The sequence below is a fragment of the Xiphophorus couchianus genome, chromosome 18 (assembly GCF_001444195.1).
Source record: "Xiphophorus couchianus chromosome 18, X_couchianus-1.0, whole genome shotgun sequence".
NCBI lineage: Eukaryota > Metazoa > Chordata > Actinopteri > Cyprinodontiformes > Poeciliidae > Xiphophorus > Xiphophorus couchianus.
In genome coordinates, this window is record NC_040245.1 from 6,496,651 (window position 1) to 6,524,338 (window position 27,688).

Below are 27,688 nucleotides of genomic sequence, written 5' to 3' on the forward strand. Positions count from 1 at the left end.
AAAATATTAATATGAAGTGAATGTTTACAAAGAACCTTTGCTTGTGGCCATTGTGTTTTTATTCAGGCTTTAGAAAGGATCCTACTGATTCTGACTGTTACCACTGGTGGGTAGAAAAATGTAGCGTGAGCTCTAAAGTCACATCTCCACTAACAGCATTTGCTGGTGAATGTCGTGGGTAGGTCGAAGGTTGCCCACAACACATTTCATGATGAAACATTTTTTCAGATTTGTATGTCTGAAGTTGTTTGGTGCTGACAATTTATTTCAAGAATGTAGCAGGAAATCTTTAAAAAGAACCTAAAGGAAGAACTTTTGGTCAGAGAGAAGCTCTCTTTAGAAATTATTTGCCAAGTTATAACAGATATGTAGCATTATAGAGTAGCTGTGTAGAGGCAGGCGTGACATTCTCACAATATTATAACGTTGAGTAATAATATGAGTTTCTCAGGATCATAGTGTTTGCACAAAACATGAAAACAAAATATACGTATAACATGATATAGCTGCTTTTATTCAAAAGAAAAAAGTAACATTCACTTCCACTTCTAAAATTCACTGATCACTAGATTTATCAGCACATAGACTTAAACAATAATATAAAGAGCAGCAAAATTTAGTGAGTTTTCAAAAATAAAAAATCTAAATAAGTCATTTTGTATTTCTTTTAAGTATGAAAAAAATGTTTTTTGTTTTAATTCTATGTTTCTTCTTTTTTTTGCAGCTAATGCACAGGTATACAGGCACCACAATATTAGTTCATAGACCTGGAGAAAACTAGTCACTCTGATACCTTTTCTAGAATGTCACTGAAGAATATGCAGACTATGGCAATATTTTATGGTTATGAACATCTTCAGTCACTGGTGGTATCTGCTAAATCCTAAACCAAAAGTACAGCCCTTTAGTGTTGCTAGGATACGCCTTAAGGCAGAGCAGGAATTTGATAACAGCACCAGCAAAGTTTGCTGGTAAAATAAGTAAAGACCAGAAAAAAAATGCACATGGGGAAAAAATGTTATCCATGCGGGAATGTGTAAGGGGGAATGTATAAAAGGAGGACAGCGAGATCTGGCAATGTAAATGTTTATTCAGTCATCAAGGATTTGCAGGAGAAGACAGAGTAGAACATTTCTGAGATGTTATGATCAATATTTTAAAAACTGTACAAGCTACTGTTTACTGTTTACAGAGCCAAAACCTATTAAAAATATTAAAATTTAAAAATCAGAATACCAATGAAACATAAGGTAAAACTGGAATTTATTAAACAGCAGCAATAAATACCTTTAATCGTTATAGTAATCTGACAAAATTCATGCAGAAGGCAGAGAAGTAAGCAGAATATGTTGCTACAATTAAACTTAACATTCACAAATTTAAAACCTGGTCAACATCTGTCTCAACAGCAGAAACCAAACAGAGCTTATTCTCTATGGGAGTTTTTCAAAATGGGGGGTCATCAGGACGATGGTCATCAGGAAGATGGAAGAAAATGAGCACAAAAAAAGAAAGAAAGAAACGTAATCTCAAATTTTTTGATCATATAAGTTTTAATTATAAAATATTACCTGTTTTTATCAACATCGTAAAATATAAGCTAAAATAACTTATCAAAATGTTATTTGCTCTGCTCATCTTTCTTTTTGGCTGCCGGTCAAATTTATGAAGCTGCTTTGCTCTTCTGGATAGCATAGCAACCGCGAAACTGACAAGTTTCAAGGAAAAAAACAGATGGAATTGTCCAACGATCCTGCTATCAAAGACACTGCTGCAAAAAACCCTAAGAACTCAGGGCCAACTAAAATCAGAAGGTATAAGCAACATTTATGGTAAACCAATGTAATTATTGAATGGAGTATAAAAATTAAGACAAAAAAGAAAAACATTTTAAAACTCAATGATATTTAGATATTTTGTTGCTTTGTTTATGAGATTGCAAAGGGGTGCCTGATGAGAACTTAATCCTGACCTTTGCCATTCATTTTCTACATACGTTACCTGCAATAACGTCTATTTTAGCTGCATTCGGCATGCGTATCTATGCAATATATTTTGTCAGATTTTTTTTTTTTTAGACCAAATACTCCAGTCTCGATATTCCTATGCGCAAAATCTCAGATGTGGTTAATCACTTGGACAAACACAGCGTCTCCACCGTACTATTTATCGAATCAAAGCAGGATGCAGTTCTTGTGCCATCAGTGAGACCTAATCTGAATGTATTAGCCAGTGTCAACTCTGGGACAGAAAATCCATATGCCTCCCATGTGTGTACTTCAGTGTACAGAAAGATAAAATGATGGCCTGTCCCAGTGTATGATATATTATAGTAATGAACAATTTGCTAATCAAGCCAACTGGCAGGAGGCAAACCACAGGTCTTACAGAACATGTCTTCAAATTGGAGCATTAGATCATTTTTTGTGCTCAAAAGACTGAGCATTTTCGGAGAATCCTTCTGAAATGGGAGTAGTATAAAAACAGTGATTAAATATCAAATTTAACAACTGCTCATATTTCTCCAAATCTATTTTTATAATGCAAGCAGATATTCGATGAACAACTTGGTTTTTACTATACAAGACTACAATGATATGCAAAACATCATACATCATTTATGGCCAGATGGGAGTGGTGGGGAAGCCCTTCCATGAAACATTACTGCCATCTAGTGCATGTGTGAAGGAAAAGCATGCGTGCAAATGGTCATGAAATCAATAAAATTGGATGAGAAATGAGAAAAATGCATAAACTGAAATTTTGGAGCATTTCTCGCTTCTGTCTACTGACAAGCTTTATAAAAAAAAAACTGATTTTATTTCCCACTAGGTCTTCCACTTGTCCACTGTTTTAATGACCCTGGTATCAAGTAAACTAAACCTCATTTTCATTATTTAAAAGAAATATAAAACCCCAGACCCAACAATGCAGATAAACTGAAGTTTCCTTTAAAAAAAAAAACCTGGACCTCCACACCATGATGCATTAATGCTGTAATTCATGTAAAAGCAGTTGAGGCTGAGTACTGAGTGCAGATACTGTACAACATATGGACGGCCATTTCAATAAGCTGAGATTTCTCTATTAAAAATCCCTTTTTTATTGTTTTCACGTAATATATTTTCTAAGAAACTTAATTAGTTTTCATGAGCGGTAAGCTATAATATCTAAAATAAACAGAAATAAAGGTTTGAAATAAATCTGAATCCGTTTTTTTGTATTATTGGCCCTTTAACTCAGGGGTCTCAAACTCATTTTCACTTTGGGCCAACTGAAGTTCACAAATGTACTCAATAGGGCTGATTGTGGCAGAATATATTGATAAAACTACCAATTAAATTGTTAAAATGTTATTAACTGCATTCTATTACTTTGTAGAATAAAATATTAAACATCTTTTCATATTAACTTCTTTTGGCTCTACTCAGATATAACTGCTTTGATTTGATTGACAAAATAATATTTAAGCACACAACTGTTATCTTAAAAGTACTATTTCTCAGAGGGCCACATAAAAAGTTATGGCGGGCCAGATTTGGTCCCCAGGCCTTGAGTTTTACACATATGCACGAACTTATCAAACATTGTGCTATGGGTTCATACCGTTACAACAAACATAGCCACTAGGGGGAGCCGATATGTTTTGTAAATTTGTTGCCTGTTTTTATCATAACAGGCCTGCAAATTCAACACTAGAACCTCATCGAGGTAGAATGCAGTTGTAGTCACTGAGTGAAAAATTGTGTTACACTTATCCACAATAAGCAGGAAACAGACACACCAATAAAGACCAGCTTTATTTTGTCCTGTTACAATAGCTAGATACAATAAATGCCTTCCCAAAAGGGGACGAAGAGTGTTCAGTCGACCAGCTGAAAATAAATTCTGAATAAATTTCTGGTAGACAAACACGCGGAGTCGTCATTGTTTTAGCAATAATTAGTTTCCCTCTTTCTGTGCTGCTGCACAGACCTTTACTAATAAAGTTGGAAAAGTGCATCTGTTGTTTAGTTCAGCTTCTTCACTGTTAAAATCAGCCACTATAGGACAAACTAATGTGTCAAGCAGGATAAACATCACTGTCACCTTACAGTTAGATCCTTTCAGAAAGTCTTTGTTAATTGCCTGAGATGGAAAAAAAAATACACACATGAAGCTTTTGGCGTTTTATAAAATGGGTCTTTCATAGACGCAACATGAAAACGGTGTCCCAGTTGCAATGTTAATGAAAATCAAAGTGTCTTCCTCTACTGTTAGAACAGTCTGCAGGCTTTTCAGTTTCTCATAGACATGAAAAATGTGTTTTGTTATATCCACCATTTAAGTCATAGGTAACCTGAGATATGGAGCAGTCTGGGAAGAAGTTCGGGAAGGTCAAAGTGCACAGGCCGTTGTCGTCTAAGGGCACAGAAGTGTCCTCAGCCTGACTATAGACTGGAGGCTGCGGTGGACCTGACCGCAGACCCTCTGAGGGTTTTTTACACTGTCCAGAGCAGTTAGTCCAGGGTTCAGTGTAGAGGAGACCACCAACTAAATGGTCATAGGAAGCAGGGTCCAGGCCTCCCAGGTCTGGCTGCCCCCTCAAAGGCACGCCCTGATAAATGTCCTGCTCGTTCACCATGTTGCTGTAGTCGGGCCCCAGGAGCTCAAAGAAGTCAGCGGCCTCCGGGTTGCCCCGTTCCAAGTCCTTCAGTGTCATTCCAGACGTGGAGCTAACTCTGGAGCAGTTGGCAGGCTCGGTAAAGAAAGACGGAGGCAGATTACGGTGCCTCATGGGGGGCTTCTTTGCTTTCTCCCCCCTTATTTCCTTGACAGGGCTGAAGAGAGCAGCCAAGCTCTTGCTCTGCAGGTTGGCCTGACCCCCCTCTCGTTTCTGTAGAGTTTTACTCTGCACAGGGCCCTGCTGATTCACCGGGGAACCTTGTCTTTTCAGCGGGGCTTCTGATGTGTTCCCTGGTGTTATAATACCAGTGCAGCGTTTGATCTGCTTCTGCAGATACTTCCTATGGTTGACTTTCCTTTTGGACTTCACCGGCTTGTCCAGAGCCAGCTTGATGTTGCTGGAGGCTGAGTCTATGAAGCTCAGCAGGTCCCTGGTGGTCTCTTTGAAGTCTTCGTCGTTCTCTGCCTCGCACAGCAGACTCCCATCCAGACTCTTTTCCACGTCGTACTCCATCACAGAATCGGGGAAGCAAAAACTCATAAACTGAGGGTTCATGATTGCAGTTTGAACCGCCATAACTCTGTCGAGCCCGGCGGCTACACCTGTGGCATCCACTGTGATCCCTGAACTGAAAGTTTCTTCAAAGCATGACTTTGTTCTGCGGATTAACACCTGCTCCTGATGCTGCTCGTGAAGTTTCCATAAACAATCCAGACTGGAAGTGACGGCCACTGAGGATGAGGAAGGGGATCTTTCAGGGGGCAGGACCGATGATGTCAGAACATCAAAGAGGAGGAGCGAAGGGAAACCAGGGAACTTAACTCTTTGCTTGTGCCCAACCACCTGCATCTAAGAGGGATTTGTCTGAAATTTCCTACTGAGCAGAAGACAATGTGCTCTGTCAGAGAGCTCCTCCACTGGTTTTACTGTCAGTGTGTGCTCTGAACCATGACAGCTTTTGTGGAACTGTTGGATATGACTGTAATAGTGAGAAGAAAAGGATCTTTAAGCCCCATTTGATGGCATGTTTTATTTTCTTTTGCAACTAAACAGCAGTCACTAAACACAATTCCAACAAATTGCTTAACCAGTCGAACACCAGAAATAGCGCTATTAAAATAAATTATATATATATATATATATATATATATATATATATATATATATACAGTACAGACCAAAAGTTTGGACACACCTTCTCATTGAATTCAATGAGATATATATATATATATATATATATATATATATATATATATATACATATTCCAAATTATTTTGCAAGTGATATTTTCTCAGATTTTCTTAAATGGTCAATGCAAATGATGGTCAGTATAATTTTCAAGTCATGAACTATTACAGTATCAAATTTACAGATTACAATCAAATTTTACTGAACAAAGCTCCCCATGAGAACAATATTTTTTTTCAAAAATAATAAACTCAAAATGCACTGTTCCAAATTATTATGCACAGCAGATTTTCTAAACATTTTATGGATTATAAAGAACTGCAAACGGTCATTCTTTGAATGTGCAGCATTAAGTGGTCACATGTACCAAAATCAAAAGCTATTTCAATCAAAAACATCTTAACAGACAGAGTTACATGTTAACATAGGATACTCCAAAGGTTCTCAATAGGGTTGAGGTCAGAGGAGGATGGTGACCACACCATGAGTTTCTCCCCTTTTATACCCATAGCAGCCAATGACACAGTGGTATTCCTTGCAGCATGAGATGGACCATTGTCATGCATGAAGATGATATTGCTACAGAAGGTACAGCTCTTCTTTTTGAACCATAAAAGAAAGTGATCAGTCAGAAAGTCCATATATTTTGCTGAGGTCATTTTCACACCTTGGGGGACTCTGAAGGGGCCGACCAGCGATCTCCCCATGATTTCAGCCCAAAACATGACTCCACCACCTCCTTGCTGACGTCACAGCTGTGTTGGGACGTGGTGGCCATCCACCAATCCACTACTGCGTCCATCTGGACCATCCAGGGTTGCACAGAAGTCTTCAGTTTGAAAATTAATCTTCATGTACGGCTGGGCCCACTGTGACCGTTTCTGGTTGTGAGCACTGGTTAGGGGCGGCCGAATAGTAGGTTCATGCACCGCAAGCCTCTGGAGGATCCTCCACCTTGAGGTTCCAGAGGCACCAGCAACTTCAAATAACTGTTTGCTGCTTTGTAAGGGCATTTTAACAGCTGCTGTCTTAATCCGATGAATTTGTCCAACAGAAACCTTCCTCGTTATGCCTTTATCTGCACAAACCCATCTTTGTTCTGAATCAGCTACAAATCTCTTCACTGTACGATAACGTTTCAGTTTTCGTTAAATATCTAATCTTTTATCTTGTCATACGGCACTACACTATCTGATGATTTTCGTCAGCAGAGATCCTTTCTCTTTCCCATATTGCTTGAAACCTGTGGCCTGGTTAATAATGTGGAACATCCTTCTTAAGTAGATTTCCTTTAATTGAGCTCACCAGACAAACTAATCAACCCAGCTCTCTGAAATTAATTATAGTGATTCAAAGAACCCTGACACACAATACCCTATATAAATTTAATAGCACAACAAAAAATGTTATCTTTAAGACACTTAAATCCAATTTGCATAATAATTTGGACAATTTTGGACACTGTACAGTGTAAAAAACACTGTTTTTACACTAAAAACAATATATATATAGTTTTTTTTACTGTATTTATATTTTTGTAAAGCCATATCTTCTCACTATTACAGTCAATAGTTGCCCTTGCAACGCTTAAAGGTTTCATATTAAACAAATGTAATTATCTGAGAAAGATAACCTGTCAACTCAAAAAGTTGTCAGAATCCAAGACCAACATAATACAACAGCCTTGTGTTTTAAGTGCCATTTAAGTATTTGAACTGGAAAACTGTTGAAAACATAAAATTTTTACTATGTGAAGACAGAAAGTTTACCATTTACTTTGGTAAAATGTATCTGGTAAAATATGTCTATGGACGCAAGTAAAAACATAAGAGCTTTCCTCAAAACTGCAAAAACCAAATGCATGAATTTTAAAGGTAGAAAACATCAAAGACAAGGAGGAAATTTATTTTTGCTTAAACCAACAAAAATATTTGATCAATTCATAAAAAGCTGAATTTTCTGATAATTGTTTTTGTTTTAGGCTTTAAGAGATTTATTTGTAATTTCATTACTTACTAAGTTGAAAACTGAAGCTATACAGTGGCAAAAAGTTGCTTCTTTTCTGTGGGAAAATCTTTGTCCCCAAACAGATGCCAGTATGTTGGAGAATCTTCCCCAACTGCTTGCTTGTTGTCTTAATCTGCTCATGGCAAAAGTTGATTTCTAGTGCATTCCCAGGCCAGTGGGAATTTCTGCCCTGGCCTGACAGCTATTATGGGCCGCCTTTGACATAAAGCCCTAGCGGGGTCTAAATAGCCCTCTATTCTTCGGGCAGCACTGAAAGGGAGCTTTGTGCCAGAGATTCATTAAATTGCACCTCACAGCCTCTTCGTAAAACGGGTCTCAATAATGAACAGTCGATTTAACTAGAAAAGCTGCCGGAGCTGTTAAATTAAAGGGGAATAAAGTGCAGTTCGGGCTCAGTGTGCCAGACGAAACGTTGACCCTAAGAAATCCTGGGTATGAAACTTCTGCTGTAAACAATCACGTATTTACAGGAAGTTTCATGGCCAGCACTGAATACAAGGGAGTATGTGTCTAACAGCCAGACAGTGTTGGTGCCAGCACTTACTTTATTTTCTAGTACATTCTGAACCTCAAAAATGGTATAATTTACTTTTAATGTATCTAGTAAATAGCATTTGTTCCTATGTCTCCAGCCATTTGATACAAATATTTATTTTTCTCTTTTTCTAGGACAGAAAAAAATAGAACAGGTCAATAAATTTACAGAGGCACGGAGTTGTTTTAAGTGTTTGAATGATAAAAATCAGTGAAGCAGAGCAAAAGTCTTTCTTATGTTAATTCCCAGGCAGAAAGGAGATTATGCAACCAGTTGGCCAACACAACTCTGCTGACTGAAAGGAAACCTAAAAACAAGGCCAAATGTGAAGAACAATTTGGACCGTTGCAGCTCAGATGTACAGTGGTTTAAAAAGACACATCCCTTGAATTTTTCAACATTGTCATGCTACAACAGCCTTCGATGAATTTTATTCAAATTTCTTGTGATAGTGCACTACAAGGGAGTGCATAATAATAAAGTAAACAACATGTTTTACAAACAAAATTTTTCAAATAAAACTATAAAAAAAAGCATCATGAAGACCAATAAATAAATAAGTATTCTTTTTAGAGCTGCACAATAATTAAGACTCATTTAAAGCTTCACCTTCCAATAGCAAAACAACCCTAAATGTATGAAAGGCCCAGTCAAGGTTTGGACTTTTAATTCAATTGGGAACCAGTGACACAACTTGGAATTATATGCACACAAATCCAGAAATGGGAATTTTTAGCTGCTTCACAATTGAACACCAATTCATTTTGGAATATCAAATTGTGACAAAGTGGTTAAGTTTGTATTTATTTACTTGTCCCTTAAGCATATTCCTAAATTATTTAATCTCTTTTACAGTTGACCATCTTTTAATATTGGTGTTGTCATTTTGCTTCACTTACTATTGTAGCGACATTGTGTTACAGTTTCCATTTATGCACGTTTACAAAGCTTACATTACTGAAACATCAACTAATTAGTTTTTTTTTTCTCCAGGTAAATTTCTCGTACATTATTTTTATTTGTTGAAACTCACCATCGTTTGTCCCTCCGTTCAAATCCTACCGCCGGAACAGGGGCCGGCCCGCCACTTCCTGTTTATGATGTCATTGATTGCATCACCAGACACAACCAAATGGAGTGTTTTCTTTTTGCATAGCATTATTTATTCTCTTTAAAGTAACCTTCTGAGTTTAATGTATTATGGTTTTTACTTTGCAGACAATTTACTTGTGTAGATAAGCTTGTAAATTAGATTAATAACTTTATTTACTTTTCTTTGTGTAAATTTTGTTGTTTGGTTTAACCTGTTTTCTAATGGTACAGACCAATGAGGTCCAGCTGTGTTTTCAATTCTGTATAAAACTAGTTACTACTAGCTACTGGAAGTTTAAGAAGTCAGATAGTAAAATCCACCAAGAACAAACTGGAACTGTCTGATGTTTTTTTATACTAATGACCTCCTTTGGGGTTGTATCTGCTCACACAGATATAATTTCAATAAAATACTTCTTCTATGCATGCAATGTGACAATATGTAAAAAAAAAAAAAAAAAAAAGATTTTTTAAGGCATTAATTCTTTAAACATAATCTAAGCTAAAATACAAAGTGAAGACAAAAAATGCAGCTTGCAAACAACACAACATATCAGATTCGTAGAGGGGATTCTAAAATTAATTCTTCTAGCAGCACAGTTTTGGCAAAATGACATTATTCCAGTCATGGCAGCCATAACCCCCTCCCATTTTTAGCCTTGTCAGGGGGTCTTGGCTTTTATGCTGGTAGGTCATTCAGACCACAGAGTCTGACGCACAGATCCCGGAAACAAGTTTGTATTGTTGCGCTAAAGCTGTGAGGATGGGAGGGGAAGGGAAGGTGCAGATCGACTCAAAAATAGAAACAGAGACCACAGCTTAGGAGGTTTAATGCAGCTTGTACACTGAAAATATTCTGATAAATTATTTTTTAGTTCTTTGCAGCATTAAACAATAACTAACATTTTATGGGGAACATTACTTTGCAAATTAATACATTTCCCCAGTTGTACCTCGTCCTGCTTAAGAAATTTTACTAATTCAGCAGAACCAAATCCTAAAGAGGTGAGCGGGGACAATGTGAAGTGACATCCACAAGCTTAACCTCATCCTAATAGTGTGTGGTCTCCATCTGAGCAGGGACATACTCAAGAGCTTGAGCTCAAGCGAATACTAATAACACCTCTGATTGATGACGATTGTCAGGGAGCTAAAAAAAAAAAAAGAAAAAGAGCTGCCAAATTAATGACCTCTCAAAGTCCTGAGAAACTTTTTTAGAAGGGCATTTCGTACAAGAGACCCCATCCTCCCCCATGTTTAGCTCTGTTTCTTTCCACTTAGGAAATTCATTTGAGGCTGTGACAAAACGCTTGAAATCTGTCTTTGTTTCTCCTTGTGAAAAAATAAACTGACATGCCAGACATTTTGCCCTCCATGGGTCATGTTTGTGTCAGGAACTTTAGCTTTAGAAGGTTAAAAGTGTGAAGTGAAACAGTCAAAAATGAAAAAAACAAAAGTGATTTTAAACAGTCTCTGGGTACCTGCATCATCTCACTGCATCACTTTTAACCTTCCAACAACCCCTCTCAGTCTCCGCAGCACTGTTGGAAATATATTAATATAGCTAGCAGGAGGGGAGGGGGGGGGGCAACTAGAGTCTACAGGCTGTCCTGGTCCCACAATTTAGACTTTTAATAGCAGCTGGTGAATGAATGCGTGCCAAGGGGAATCCCACAGGTCGGTCCGCAGGGGTAAGGTCAGCAACCGTAACCGCAATAACCTCCCACCACTTGCTTTATTGGCCTCCTCCGATTGGGTTTTTATTAAATCTCAAGGATGTGCATTTGTTCTCGCTTGGTGGAAATTGAACTTTATGGCCTCATCTTTTTCATAAACATGACAAAAGAGGCTCCTCAGAAGGATAAAGTCACATCTCTATCAAAAGCTAATTAAAAGGAGATACAGTAACTTGCAAAAGTATTTATACTTAAAGGGTACGTGGTTTTTAACGTTCTAAAGTAATAATTTTAGAGTGGTGTGGCTTTCATTTGGTTTCACCCCGTTTTACACTGTCACCCCTAAGTAGAACCCAGTTAAACAAACTGCCTTCAAAAGTTATGTATCTAGTAAATAGGAGTCCATCTGTGTTTGATATGTAAAGACATTATTTGCATAATAATTATTACAACTACAAACTAGTGACCAGGCCCGAAATCTGGGCGTAGTGATGGACTCAGACCTGAACCTTCAGAGACATATAAAGACAATTACAAAGTCAGCTTTTATCATCTGAGTAACATTTCTAGGATTAAAGGACTAATGTAAGATCTAGAGAAAGTCATCCATGTTTATCTTTAGTTGAATTGATTACTGCATTAGTGTCTTTACAGGTTAACCTAAAAAAAATTAAAAAAATCAGACAGCTGCCTTGAATGACTTTGTAGTTGCAAGGACAATGATTTGAGTGAGGTGAATACAAATGGATAAGATAAACTTATATCTAAGAATATGCATATATTTTTTCAGCTAATTGTCTTCCACTTTGTGTCAGTTTATCATGTGAATTCTTAATAAAATATATTGAGGTTTATGTTGGAGACATGAAACATGATAAAAATATGTAAAAGTTTAAATGGTACGAGTACAAGAAGGCCCTGTGTCTATGGTTTTGAAACAATTATTGATTTGTAGTTTGTACAAAGACATAAATTCAATGCAAATCTAAAAAGGATGAATAAATTATTTTCTGAACAGCACAATTTCTTTATTGTTCTTGTTAGGGCAACAAAAGACTTCAATGCAAACAATTTCATTCATATTTAGTGCCAAATTTTCTCTTGAGGCTCCCATAAGTACACTTAGAAAGAACAGATTACAGAATTACCCATGATGATAATAAAATGATAAATTGTCATTTTCTAATCAAAAATTTGATTTAAAAATCAAAAATATGAAAAACAACCCTGATTTCCGAAAAAGAAGACAAATATCATTATGTGGGAAGACGAGCCATATCTGCTTTTACTTTAAGAAAATAAACTTAAAATGTGCCAGTTTTTACATCAAAATTTCAAAGATGATAGTTTGAATAGCTGGATAGAAAATGCATTTCTGTCAGCAGTTTTTTTTGTTGCCAATATGTGTATCAAACCTTTTTTTTTTTTACAAATTATGGCATTAAAAATGGAGTGTTTCTAACTAGATGAGAAAAGCTCAAACAACAAAAAACATACGTAGAAAAGGACAAACTTTGGCATTGTTCAATCAGAAAGCACCATGTGAAACTCCATGTCATGCAAGTTAAAGCTGAATCTTGCGCATCAATAAAATCATTTTATTGAATTTTTCCTGTCCTTGGACATAGTAAATCCAGTTCCAGTCGACTTTTGAGCTTGCCTGATCCACTTCTGAAAATACTTCAACTCTAAGGCCCTTGCAGCTCGGACAGAGGGTGGGTCGAGCTTGTTGCTGTAGCGGAGGTCCAAGTGGTGAGCCCCGTCAGGAATCATAATGGAAACGAGAGACTGGCTTATGTTGGAGGTAACTCCACCAGCTGACCATGGATCAAGTCCACCGTTGCTATAAAATACATAAGATGCACATAAACACTGAGAATTGCTTGCAAAGCACAAAACCATATAAGAGCATTATAACATCTGTCCAGCAGATGTTATAATCTGCTATAATCTTCTTATAATCAGGCTCATGGTGAGGGCCTATTGCTCTACCACTGGTACATTATACATTGATGGTATAAAGATTAAGAAAGGAATACTTGATTGAATGTGACTAAAGTATTGCTGTTCCTTATAGTAAACCAGGGTTGCCAAACTCCAGTCCTTCATAGCTACTATTTTGCAATTTCTTCTCCAACACAGCTGAATCTAACAAATATTTTAAATAGAAATCTGAGAGTCTCTACAAGGAACCGTGAAATGAGTCATTTTTGGGTCTTTCAGTAAGATAATGATTCATAAAATATGGACAGATTAATACAGAAATAGTTTTATTTCACACAAAAGTCACCAGTCTTTCAAAAATATTATAAAAATTGGTACTGGACAGTTTAATAAATTGTGGAACAAGTAACATTCAAGGATCCCTCTCCCTGTTTTCTCCAGGAATGGAAAAAGTTACAGGAGAAGACAAAAAGTCAGTGCTGGTAGCTTGGCAAAAATGAAAGCACCACACTAACACCATTAGGCAAAGCTAATGCTAAATAGCCAATTTAAATTCAGATTATCTGCCCTTGAAAGACTACAACCCTTAGCGGCAATTGAATTTTGACATTATAATTTAAATCTTTTATAATGCCTTTAATATTGTATTTATTTTTATATCTTGTTATCTGTCTATTTCATTCTATTCCTGCATGTTTTAAATAAAGTTATTGGGGAAAAAAAAGAGACTGTGAGGAGAGGAAACAGAACTGCTGAGTAAACAATCTTCACCCACTTCAAATTAAGAGCATGGATATAAACATCTTTTTGAAGATTTCTTAACAGTTGTTAACGGAAACGTTAACACCCATGTCAAACTTTATTCAATTGAAAATTTACAAAACAGCCAAGTAGATTAGCGCATTAGAATTCATCTGGAAAAAAAACTTAGGGGAAGCTAAGTGCACTAAACATTGTCAAAGTTATCGCATTGAACAAAGAATTAGCTCTTGTGTTAGCGCATTAGCAGAAGTGTGCCTACCACTGCTTAGTTGTTTCTTAGAGGTGTGAAGAGTTGTGAAATGTATGGACGGAACAATCTGATTAGTTTCAATTTACCTGTGGTAAAAGTTGCTTCCTCACCTAATAAACCCAATCACACTGAGCAATATTTACTTATAGTCTCATACCTGAAGATAATGTTGCTATGGGAACCAATCTTCTTTCCTCCGTAGACCGTCCCAGCCCAATCAGCTCGAGGCCTGACGCCAAAGACGGAGTTACACTCATCGGAGAAGGCCTGGAAGCTCCACTCCTCTGGTTCAAACATGTCCTGGACTCCATCTGTGCACATGGGCATCACCATCTCTGTGCAGGCCTGGGGTGGATGGATGAAACATATGTTCACTCTGAGAGGCAAACTCACCCACTGACACCCCGGAAAATCCCTAAGCTGTTTTACATACCTGGAAAAACCAGCCGAGGGCACCAAGGCTGCTGGTTGCTGTCTGAGAAGTGTTGAGGCAAGGAGCGTTTCCTGTGTAGTTGTAGTAGACCTTCGCTGCTTGGGCGACACCGTGCAGCAGCTCCTCGTCAGATACGATGGAGTAGAAACCAAGATACTTGCACACCATCTTCAAAAATCAGCATATTTACATAGGTAGCTTCCTCACCTTGTCATGTTTTACCCTAATTTAAATTATATGTTATATTTATAAATGTTAAATGTTGTAAGTTGATCTAGTTCTATTCCATAACAGTAAATAATCCAGGTCATGTCTCTAGTATTTTCATTAAAAATGGAGATAAATGGTCATAAAAATGTTTAAATGTTACATACCAGTATGTCATTTTATGAAAACTCTGCATTTGAGTTTAATTTTGTCCTGACCCTGTTTCTATTGAGGGCCACACTTCTGTTTCTTATTATTGAATGACAATAAGAGCTAACATAAATGGGGACTTTCTTACTTTAGATATTCTTTAGGGTTCTATTCTAACTGTCTGGAGGAGTCCTTCATCCACTCTTGGTGTAATTTTGTAAGTCTGCCATTCACTGGGAGATTCTCCACTGTTTCATGTGTCATTAATTTGTAGATTTTGATCCTAAAGCCTTAAAAATAGCCTTTTAACCCTTTCTGGACTGATAGATGCCATCAATTTGTTTCAAACCAGATCTTTGAGGCAATCATAGTTTCTTCATAACTCAACAAAGTTGCAAAATACTATTTCCATGTATTACCAATGTTTGTAATCAAGTGAACAGATATTATTGTGAAAGAAAACTTAGTCAAAAATTAGTTGAACATATTTTGCTTGCTTCTTTTAATCAGACAAAACCTGTTTCCATGCAAAGCTGTATTGGTTCCCTAACAGAACATACCACTGACAAGATGTGGAACCGTGTTCTGTTTTTACGGGACAATGAAACCAACGTAATGAGTTCTGTTCTTTATGCCTACAGAGGCTAAAAACTGCACCAAAGAGCCCCATTTCCTACCCAAAATAGTCAGATGTGAAACGACTAAGACTATAAAAGGTACAAAACAGCGAAGAAGTGAAATGAAACCAAAACAACTGAGGTTTGTTCACAACAAAGTTTTGTCACCTTTTAAAAGTTCTGTGCGAGTGAAAAAATTCAGGCATCCAACTCTCTTAAATTTAAGTTCTTTACAAGACTAAAGAATGCTTTCTTGTGGGCCATTAAGTGTTTTTCCACGCATAAAGGTGGCGCCTGATTTGCATATGAAACTCCCTGGAATGAACTTGAATTTATTACTCTAACCTTGGCGTGAGAGGAGAAAAAAAAAACTCTCCATGTATTCAGACAGAACAAGTTAAATAATTCAAAAACGTAAAGGCTTAAATCTCGTTCCCGCTGTTTTGTTTGACTCGCTGATTTCTCTGCATTATTAGCGTGAATGATAAATATTTGCGTTTCAGCTCCTGTTTGATTTCACTGCGTGTTGTTATGGTTGCAGCGGCAGAATTGGCCGCCGCTGTTGTTCCGCACCTTTTGTGAGGCAGAAAAACTGGGCTCTCTTTATTTTTAGAGGTTGGAGGGGATCGGCATCAGAGTGGAGTTTGTTACCAAGGCTTTTGTTTATGGGCAGGGGAGGAGTTGGTGGTCGATGGCTGAGGAGGGCCACAGACATGTCCAACTAAAGATTTATACTGTGGAGAGAGGGTAAAAAAACACTGCAATAGCCCCAAAGCATCTTCTCCTTACTTTTCAGATAGGATTAGTTTTATACATTCATCTCTGCCAACAGATTTCCCTTCTCTAAGCCTTCAATACCCCGTTCTCACACTCACTCAGATAATCACATTAGCTTTGTCATTAAAAAAGCTCCTCTTTGCACCCGCTGCCTAAACCGCTTAAACCACCCATAGGGGTTGCATACATTAAGAGAAAGGAGCCAGAAAAACCTCAAAGTGACCATTTAGTGCTCATTTCACATGATGAAACATGATGCTTGCGGATCCATTCAATGGCTCAATAATAAATAACAGAAACATATCAGACTGGTGGAAAAATGAGGTTCCTGTGGGCAGCCCAGAGAGGAGAGGGGAGAACTTAGTATAAGAATGTGAAATGCCAAAAAGTATTGAAATAGACTGCACCCAAACAATGATGCAAAAATATTTGTTACTTCTTTTTTTCTACATTACATCCAGACATTTATTAGGATTTTATGTGATAGACCGGTACAAAGTAGAGAAAAAATAAAAATCGAAAAGTGAGGCCTGCATTTAAAATGGTAAAAGTCTTGTACTTGTACAGCACATTATGAAATCCAGAGCACTTAATAAGTAAGAGAACTAAAGTCAAGGTGCAAAAAGACAGAAAAGAAATTAAACATAATATTCAGCCGAGCCAGGCGGGAGAACTACATATTTCCCACTATGTTTACTGGAGTCCTGTCTGTACCTGGATTGGCCAGCGAGGCAGCGGCTGGAGGAAATTGGCTTCATAAGGATAGTCCACCATGGCCAGATTCACCCAGGTCTCTTGAAGCCAGCTTTTAAAGCTCACAGCATCATTCTTGTTTTTCAGAGGGGTGCATAAACTAAACTCATCTGACAGCCACTGAAGACCAGATCCTTGATGAAAGAAAAAAATAGTAATTCAGTTAAAAAATTTCCCAACAATGTGAAGCAAGATTTTTAATGTTATTCATTGTATGATTTTTTTTCTGTGGTACAAAAGGAGAAAAAAAAAACTAACATAGCTTCCATTAGCTATCACAGTTTGAATGTCAGAAATGTGCCGCTACTCTAAATGTAAATGAAACATCCATTATCTTGTCAAATTAGGCTGTTCAGGAGAAAAGTAAATACTCATTTACTTTAAAATATTCACAGAAAAGCTGAGGCACATATTTGTGAGTTTGACGCAACAAAGACTCTTATGAAATACAAAAATCCTTTCTGTGCAAGGATCCCTTTTAGTTATTCACCATTTTTCCTAAGTCTCTGAATGATTTTTTTCTTTTAAAAACTATTTTTTATTATACTTTTCTGAAATCCTTTTTATTTTGTCCTTTTTAAGTTCATGTCATTTACAGCTTCTGTAAATATTCAAAATACACTTTAAAAAGTTACATCCTTTTATAGAAAAATGCTGTGGGATAAAATAAAAAGGCACTCCAATTCCTTTAGTGTAATACAAAACAATCTGACATGATGTGATTTATTTCCTACAGATAATCCAGCTCTTGTAACTCACCAGAGGAGGAGACATTATTTATGGCCTTCCAAGATCTCCTGATGTTTGCGTCACAGTTTTTGCCACTTTTGGCAAAGTCCTGCGTTACTATTTTATAAAAGTCTCCACATGGCACCATGTCAGGGAACTGCCATATTGGCGCAGATGCTGCCAAAGCCCTGAAAGCCAAGAACAAACAGAACTGAATCTATTTCTTGTTCAAAAACTTCACATCCATTTCCCTCCGGCATCTGTGGACAAGACAAGTCGTAAAGGTGGACTTCAAACATTTTTCTCAGATGTTTAAATATTAAAACATATGAGGCGATTTGTGCATAACAACCTTACCCAACAACAATATTTGGATATTTCATCCTGAACCAGGCGGAGAGCATCCCTCCATAGGAGCCTCCGATGGCGATGACAGGGCTGTTCTGAGCACCCGGTACAATAGTCTTGATGTTTTGAATCAGCACAGCAAAATCTGCAAGGGCCTGCTCTGATGTCAGGTAATTCAGGTGTTTGACGTCCTGCATTCAGAGTGAAATGCTTTTAAATTAAGAATCATGCGCTGGTTATTTACATTAACTTTATAGATCTGTTTTTAGATGTAGACTGGTGACTTGGATCTTAACTCACACTGTACGAGTCTTGACCAAATGGCAAAGACTCTCCATAGTAACGATGTTCTGCGAAAACCAGCATGGCGCCCAACTGTTCTGCAACTTCCCACATGAAGCCCTGAAAAACAGTTAAAGGTTTTACATGGGGCTGTGGTCCAAACTTTTTGCCCTGGTGGCAAACTGCTGGGAGGCCACAAAATTCATTAAATTAAGAATGCAAAAATTCATTTACTGTGAGCTTTTTTTCCTTTAAAGTTTTACCTGCTTAACAATAAACACTTTTTATGAAAACTGTACATCATTAATGATCCCACATATATAAAGGGTTTCAGGCTGTTGCCTTATTAAAAGAAATAAGGCAATTTCCAATTTTTAGGGGGTCATCAATTGTTTTCTGTTTTGTTGAGCAATTTTTTAAATCATTCTTGACTTGTGGTCAGGGGCTGAACAAATCATTTCAAGGGCCACAAATAGCCCCCCGGCCACACTTTGGACACCCCTGTTGTAAGGCTAAACAATATAAGTATGCAGTGGAACATCTTTATATTTACAGTGTTGTTGCAGAACCAGGTGATGTCTCCTTCGTTTCCGGTGTAGAACAAAATAGGTCCATTTGGCTGCTGCCAGTGGTTGTCAGCCACAAGGTATCTCTGCTTAAAAGTGCCGTCTTGGAGGAATCCAAAGTGATCAATCTGTGAAAGAGAATAACAGGTCAGTAACATGTTGACTGAAAGCAATACACATAATTTTCTTTACCCCGTGTTTCCACAAAAAAAAAATATAAGAACGGTATTTTAAAAGTTTTTGCAAAATCTTATGATAAAAAAAAGAATTTTTGCTTTTCAAAATGGAATATCCTCAGAAAGAAAATAGCCACATAGTATTCTAGGAATAATAGTTATTTCGCTGTGCTACAAAATGGCAGTGTGGCTGGAAAATACACAATACTGCTGCTTTAATAAAAAACTGAAGATTTAACAGGGTGTCCACATTTAGACATGCCTGTATTTCCTTGAGTTTAACTAAGATTTACCAAGGCTAAGAGTTGAATTTACATCCCTAAAATGTCCTGAATAATTGAGAACTTTCAAGGTCTTACATGCAAATTTTTGTCTCAGCCTTAATGCAACCTCAATGTATCATGGTCCTGTAACAACCCCAAAGTATCCTGCTCTACATCAGTGCTCCTGATATAACAAAATGTTTCTGTTCCCCCGCTCCAGAGGTGATAACAGAATACCATCTAATAAATATTTTGCCTTCTGGTTCAAGGCCAAAGTCATTACATGGACTAGTCATTGATTCCCCCTCCAAACATATATAGAATCTTTTACCTGCCAAAGAACAAAATATATTTACAATAAATGTCAGTGTTGTGCCTAAACCTGCTACATATTTTTGCACATTGTTATTACAAATTTACTCTATCTTTCAAGAAAAATGAGAGAAAAGAATTTGCCTTGGAAAAAAGAAAAAATAACTTTTTTTCCTTTTTTTGCAGTTTTCTTGCACCCTGCTTTTTTCGAGCAGGGTGGATGATAATAAGAGGACAAGTGAGTCAGATCATCATTATAATTTTCTTTTCTAGCAGAAAAAGGGTCTCTGTATTCAAAAGCATGAACTGATTACAAATTGTGAATCTTAACTCTGCAAATGGGCTGAGGATTTAGATGGCATCATGGAAGGCAATTTAACATCCAATTTAAATGCGACTAAAGGACCAGGCTCATGTTTACACTGAGCCTCTGTCACATTTTGATCATCTGTGCACTGCTCAGAGGAATGTTTGAAACACAACCTGGATACTCCAATTATCTGTACAGCTCCCGTCACTAGAGTCCTGGCGGACAAGATACTACAAAGGATGGCGAGGAAACAGACACACTCAACGTAATTTATTAGTATTTGTGCTGTATAAATAGATTTTGATAACAGTTATTGAGCCTTTTAATAGTCTGCAGTACATTGCTAAAGCATTTATTAGTATGAATGCTGTAGGCACAACCACAGCAGTATTTCAAATAACAAAACTACTTTGTGCTATTTAAACCTTTCAACTTTTACCATATTCTGCTCATTCAGGACATTACGGTTATGTCTTTTGGTATTGACATCTGCAATGGTTAAAGAAATATTCAGCTTTTTGTGATCATCTTGGGTCCCACTGAAATGAATGAATGGAACTAATAAGCTCATAATTTGTGACAAATTCTACTACAAATGTTGCGTTATTTCATGGTTAAATACTTCCACATGCTTTCAGCAAAAATGCCATTCAAATATTAAAATGTAGTCATATCATTCAACTACTCCTGTTTGTTTCGGTTTTTTCGTATCTCTTACAGATTTAATAAAATCCGTCTTCATGTTTTTGCTCACATTAAGGTCAGTCTTCTGTCTTCCAAACCAAATTCCAACTCTAGTTCCAATCCTCACTTGCCAAAATATTACATACCATGTCTTGTACACTATAGCCATATTTACTGTGGTAAAATTCTTGCAACTACAGATGCTGGTATTTTACTGTAAACTATATAATATTTTTTAAAACAGTGTAACAGCTGCTAGGAAGGATCTATGATAACGCTTCTTTGTGCACTTAGGATCCAGCAGTCTGTCACTGAAGGAACTCCAGAGCTCAGCAACAGCTTCATGCTGTATAAATATTGGGGGAAAATATAAAATAAGTTTAAGGGGTACACATACTTATGCATGTCATCTTATTTATATATTATTATTCAGAAGAAATTTGAGCTTCCTTGACTCAGCAGCTAGGCTCATGTTCAAGTTCAGCTCCTTTTTTCCTTCTTTGATAGAGCTATGACATAAATGTTATGTATAACTTTAAGATCAGATAAGGAGAATCTTCTGGCCACACTTCTCAAATGTAAGCTGCTCTTAGGTCACAGCCCCGATTTTGGACTTTAGGGTAATTAGCACCAATTTGTAAAGAGAAATGCTGGAACCATTTTAAAAAAATGCCACATTAGTTCCACTTTCGTTGAGCTCTGAAATATCCTTTGACGAAACCTCAGGGATTCTCGGCCATCTTCTCCTTTCAACCATATTTTCCCAAGTTTTTTTCCTGAACAAAGGCTTAGCTTCATGGTGAAGACGACCCCATGAGGTTTCTCTGCGGTTTGGTCCCTGAAACAGCTTCCAGCACTTCATACAAATGTTTCTGTTTTGTTTTTACCCCCTTCTTTCGTCGCTCAGTACACTCCTTGGTAGAAACAAAGGAGGCAGGGTTTTTATGAGCCAGTGACAGCAAAAAGATTCTGGGGGCCTCAGTGTGCTCATTCAAGCCTCAATTCCTTCACTTGGCAGTGTTTTCGAGGGTGGGAGGGGACCATGAGACGGTTTAAAGGAAATGTTCTGCAGTTTGGCTACAGAGCCAACTGCTACTGGCCCAACATGCTGTAACATGTGGACAAAGAACTTCAGTTACTTATTTTATCAAGAATTTCTTACATTTCACATTCTTAATTATTTATAACTGTATTAGAAGGATTTTAAAGAGTTGCTGTTCAGCTTCAGGAATCAAAAGGTGAAAATACCGTGAAACAAAATTTCTTTTCAGTAAAACGTGGATCGAGATAAGAAAATAAAAACAAAACAAAAAACTAACAAAGAAAAAAAAACAAACCCTTTCTTTTTGGAGTTCAGTGCTTCAGCAAAAAATTACCCCCATACTCAGTATGCACAGCACACTACCTGTAAATCTGGTTTCATAACCCACCCAGAACTTAATAACTACTGCCACCTTGTGGCCAAAGCAAGTAACTCCCATTTCAGTTGAATTCAATAAATATTCAGCAGGAATGCGGAGCCTCAAGTATTAATATCTAGTAATTTTTTTGTTTTTGAATCACATTGGTTTTCTTATGTGACAGAACAAAACAATTTAGTGTATAATTGTAAAATGGAGATTTTACATTTTTAATAAGCTGACTAACAATCTGCAAAGATTTTGCTGTACGCATCTGCCAGGTTTGCACATCTAGAGACCAAAATAATTCATTGTTAAAGAGCTAAATCTCAGTCTGAATGGAGAATATTAAGGGATAGCAATGTTTAAGTCTTTCACTTTTTCAGTTTGATTTAGGTCTGGACTTTGACTGGGCCATTCAAACACAAACAGGTTTTGATTTAAACCAGGGTACTGCTATCTGTGGTTCCAGAGTGACTCATTTGGACATCTCACAATAGCTCTTAAGTTTGACTAAAAATGACAAAAACAAACTCCAGCTTATAAATATAGATATATACAACAAACGTGACTTAACACATTTTTTGTTTGAATAATTGTATTGAAATTTCACAACAGAATGACATTAAAAGTACAAATATGTCGTTCTAATTTTCGTCATTAGGTGGAAAATGTTTTTAACAAATAACATCTTGTGGAAGAAAATATATTCATCCTCTTTTTGCAAAAGTTTTAAGTTTTTCTTTATTGTAAAACCTAAAAATAAAAATAAAATGGTGGTTCATAGGAAATAACAACAACCTTACATAATATATCTTTTCTAAAAGGTCATGTAAGACTTCTGGCTCTAAGCAAGTTTTATTTAGCTGGACAGGGGAAAAAAATTACTCTTTTAATGGTAAAGGCTGCAAACTCAATCTAAACCATTGCACGCTAATTCTGGCTGTATTTACGCTTTATCGTTATACTATTTGAGTTACTCTAAAATCCAAATAAAATATACTGATATGAGTAAATATGGACAAATGTATGTATTAAAACGAGTACTATTGCGAGGTACTATGAGTTTGAATATTTACTACGGCAAAAGATGCAAAATTTGTTTTCTACCCTACGGAGTCGCAAAGTGAACAGACAGACCACAAGTTGCAGCTAACTCCAGCAGTTAATTTTAAGGTTGCTAAAGGACACCTCCATTCATTGTCTGATGGCAGACTGCAGTCAAAAGGATTTCCTGATGACAATTGCTGGCGCTACGTTCATATCACTCGGGACTACAATGTGCGGAAAAAGCGCTATATCTTCGCTTCCAGATAACAGAAGACCTGACAGGTATTGAAAAGGGGGTTTATTTGTTGTACATTTGACAAAGAAGCATATAATTTCTCACTGATTGGCGAACAGGAGTTCACATGCGACGAGACAATAGAGGGATGGGGGTGTTAGGAGTGAGGAAATGGTCTTTATCTTCTTGTCAGCTCAGTTGATTAGACAGGATGCTGTGGGCAGGAACAGGTGTGGAGCATTGTCCACACATGCAAACATTGTTGAGAGCGGAGACTTATTATGACTGTGACTTACTATGTAGTATCAGCCACTGTGTCCATTATTTTCATGATTTTGCTTAATAAAACAAAAGTTGCAGTTTCTACATTTCTAAAAAAAACAAACAAAAAAAGAGTCTTCTATAAAAACATAAACCTGATATTTTTGCATAACTGTTTTAGTTGCTTAAAACAATGTTTCAGAACCTAACCAACTTGTGTGAGACTTGTGTTTTCACACCTGATGGTGCAGTAGACTCGATTTGATTGGAGACCACACTGCATTGTGTTATTCAAACCTTTTGAAAAACTTGTCTACTGTTTTTCACCAAGAACATCTGAAGGAAACAACACAAAAATCTCAGAAAAAGACACCATGTGCAACCTCCATCTTCACGAAATGTAAAAAAAAAAAAAAAAAAAAAAACCCTGGAGTAACGTCAAATTTTAGCAGTTGTAGGTTTTCTTTTTTGTCTTTGGTAAAAGACCATGAGTAATTTTGCCTGCTAGTGCTAGACATGCACATTTGTTTTTGGTTGTATTTACGTTGAATCCGATGCGCTATAATACGTTTCCAGCTTTTGTATTGGTCTCCAGTCCGATTGGCCTTCACAGATGTATTTGGATCGCTCCAGAATTCACTTCAACCAAAACACGACCTACGTTTCTAGGCAGTCCAGAGTTCGCTTTTTGGTCCATATCAGAGTTCGATTGCACATTCACACCTCCCCAATTGAACCTGACTTTCTAATCAGACAAACTAGAGTTTGGTTAAAGCAGACTAATCAGGGCTGGAATGTATCACTGTGTTTTGCACATAAATAATCTACAGCTGCATCAAGAAATTGGCTCATGACATAAATTGAGCTGGTTGTAATCATCTGACCAGAAACTAAACATTCAAATTTTCTTCCAATCAGTGACTGCATTATTAGAGCTAATAGGACACAGTGACAACAGAGATCTTAGGAGTGGAAGTTGTTACTGAGAGAAGACCAATAAAATGGGTTTCTATGAGATGTTAAGGTGAAGGATGATACTTAGTCCTTCACCTTAGATACATGCTGTATTTAATATCAGACTCATATTGGCTGCTTATTTATGTTGCTACGTCTAAATGTGGAGTGACAAAGTGGCAAAAACAGGACATTGCTCTGTTTTTTGTTTTGCTTTTGGAATATTCCAATTCTGTATCTTATGCTGCATTAGCAGCTATTGGCAATCTTTTTGAAATCTCATAGCTAAATTAGGGATTTTCCAATTAATCCTAACAGAGATGTGACGTGTATGACTGTAAAATCACATAAAACCACAAAACTATGATATTCTTACTTAACAGTATCAGACCTTGGAAATCTCAAAGTGATCAATGTCTTATACAAACCCTTAAGACAGACAACAACAGACAAAAACAACAAAAGACACAGATAAAAAAAAATAAACAAATTAAAAACAGAATAAGAAAATATGCATTGTTGACGTTTTAAATCGTTTCAGCTATAGGTGTCTTTATGTAAAAGAATGGGCGTTTTGTACGTTTACATTTGGACTGCACCCAGATGTTTCTTTTTTTGACTAAGAGCAGATGTGCCGCGTACCACCGCACACCGTCCGACATGCAATCTGAATCTCAGTGAAGTAACAATAAATAGAAAATGTGCAGGCTGAATGAAGATCTTTCAAACCCCCCCGAGAAGTAAATCGTTTCATATTCACTGGGCCCCGGAGACCTCTTTAGGCAGACAGCCAGGTAGGAGGGTTCCGGTGCTGCTGGCAGGAACAGAGCCAGTTGTGATGGCTTTCCCTTCACTACAGGAAGCCAGATGGAAACACCTATTGTCTTCAGTCACAACACATGCACTCCTATATGTCAGAATGAAGTGGGAACTTTAGAAAGAGCAAGCTCTGTACTTTTTCTTTTTTTTTTTGTAAACAGTAAACAATGAAACCAAGAAGTGCAGTAGAAAATAGGATGAATTTGATTATCTAAAAATCAGAGCTCTTAACCAATGTCCATTTAGTTACATACTCCTTTGACCTAAATTTTCAGACTTTGATGGGATTCATTATAGCCTGAGGATATTTAAGCGCATGAAAAAAATTTGACAAACTGGATTTTATCTTCTGTGTGTTTCAGAAATTCTGAAAAAAAAAAAAAAAACTGAAGTTGACTTTCAATTTGATAGCTGGGGTGATTTCAGGACAAACTATTCCTTAAACTTGTGAAATCTACACATTCTGTATGTTATATTGTTTTCTAATATAAAGAATGATTATATTTATGCTTTTTTGCTCCTAAACTTGATCCAGTTTAAGAATAAGTCCAAGTGAAAAACCTGATCTAAGAGGGTTTAGCCATAAAGCTCTGAAATTATCTCTTTTTATTAGGTGTGAGTATACATATATGTTTTTAAATATCTAATTGACAAATAAATATGAACAAAAACAGTTTTCTTTATGTGAGCAAATATGAAATTAATTTTGTCAGCTGAATAAAAGTCAACACAAAAAGTGATATATACAAATGTATGTTTTCTATTTTTGTGATTGATCTGCAAACTTTTTCTGTATTTGATTAACAAAAAAATGTAGTTTTGTGTTTCCCTTGACCTTTATAGATATAGAAGCCTTGAACATTATAGTGTAAACAAAGAAATCCACTGTTTTATTTTGCAAGATTGGGTCCTGTCTTTTTTCTTTTTGTTATACTGGGAACATTCTAATCTAGCGGAATAATGTGACAGATATGCTTATGAAAGAGCACATGTATGTAAGTTTCCTACATATAGACATCATTGTATCTCCCTACTGAAACTAATATAAAGAAAAAACTAAAGGAGAAGTGAAAGAGAAAGAATTAAAAGCGGAAGACGGGAGCAAAAGAATAAACTTCAGTGGTCTATTATTTTAAAGGTCACGTCCAGCAAGAATAAATAAGAAAATAAATATTTTAAACAAACAAACAAAAAAAACCACTCACCTTTTGATCGAAGTACAGTGTTTTATAGCTGATGGGGGGCTCCGTGGTGTAACGTAACCCTCCAAGCCTGGTGAAAAGTTGTGACTTTAGAGAGGTCACGTGCAAGCATGCCAAACACAACGTTATGATGCCGGTAGCTGCAATTGTGTCCAAATTCCTGCCTCCGGCCATCATTCTGCTCATGTGTAAATCACAGCCCTCTGTGTGCTGATCTTCTACGTGGTCAACACTGCCGCATGATCTGTGCAGCGATTGCAATAAGTATACTGTACTTCTCCCGTAGAAGGCAGGAAGTGAGATTCTCCCTGTCAGCAGGTCCGGAGAGGTGTTGCCATTCAAACCAGTGTCAACTTAGCACGAGAGCAGCGGCTGAAGTCCGCTTCTGAAGAGCGGACACCAGGTGCCAGAGTCTCCGGAAGTATTTAACTAACACCGCTATGTAAGCTACCGGGGATGTAAACACACAGCAGATGGCTCGTATCATGAATAGACAAGAATGAGCGTACGCCGCATGAGCGTCAGCGACGTACGTCAAGTTTGCAACCATCTTGTGAGGGGCAACTTTTAGTTCAACCATAAAAAAACTAGAAAATATTTCTGTTCTAGCAGTTGTGTGACTGGGTGGCCTGTTGTGATGGACCTCTTTTTTTACACAAGATATTTCATGAATGAATAAATATACAAAAAACAAATAATAACAAAAACCTCTTCACTTTCTGTTTTTAACATGCTGAGTCGAAATTATTAACATGGATAACAATGCAAGTTCTAAATATACATTGCATATTATTATTCTAATAGAATATTAGAGTATTGAATATTATTTTCAGATATGACAAAAACTGATCCAAATAGTTTCTCAGAACTATAATTTCAGATATCAGTTATCCCTGAAATAACATCCATTAAGCAACAGTTTTTGACAAACTAAAAAAAGTTTTGTTTTTTCTATGACTTAAATAAGGGTAAGCTTAGGTGCATTTAAGCATACTGTTAAATTTTGGTTTTAAGATGT

General features: G+C 36.8%; 2 protein-coding genes across 2 annotated transcripts; both read right to left on the bottom strand.

Moving 5' to 3' along the window:
• Window positions 1-3,781: 3,781 nt before the first annotated feature.
• Window positions 3,782-5,515, bottom strand: fam181b (family with sequence similarity 181 member B). The gene has a single exon (XM_028044541.1). It carries the CDS (start codon window positions 5,513-5,515, stop codon window positions 4,286-4,288), a length of 1,230 nt encoding a protein of 409 aa, XP_027900342.1. The 3' UTR covers window positions 3,782-4,285.
• A 6,674-nt stretch (window positions 5,516-12,189) lies between these two features.
• Window positions 12,190-27,160, bottom strand: prcp (prolylcarboxypeptidase (angiotensinase C)). The gene is made up of 9 exons (XM_028045518.1): window positions 26,674-27,160; window positions 18,992-19,132; window positions 18,457-18,558; window positions 18,166-18,347; window positions 17,839-17,996; window positions 17,041-17,213; window positions 14,576-14,743; window positions 14,300-14,487; window positions 12,190-13,029 (listed from the first exon to the last, which is right to left on the bottom strand). The coding sequence occupies exons 1-9, from the start codon at window positions 26,854-26,856 to the stop codon at window positions 12,780-12,782; spliced, it is 1,545 nt and encodes a 514-aa protein (XP_027901319.1). The 5' UTR covers window positions 26,857-27,160; the 3' UTR covers window positions 12,190-12,779.
• Window positions 27,161-27,688: the final 528 nt, after the last annotated feature.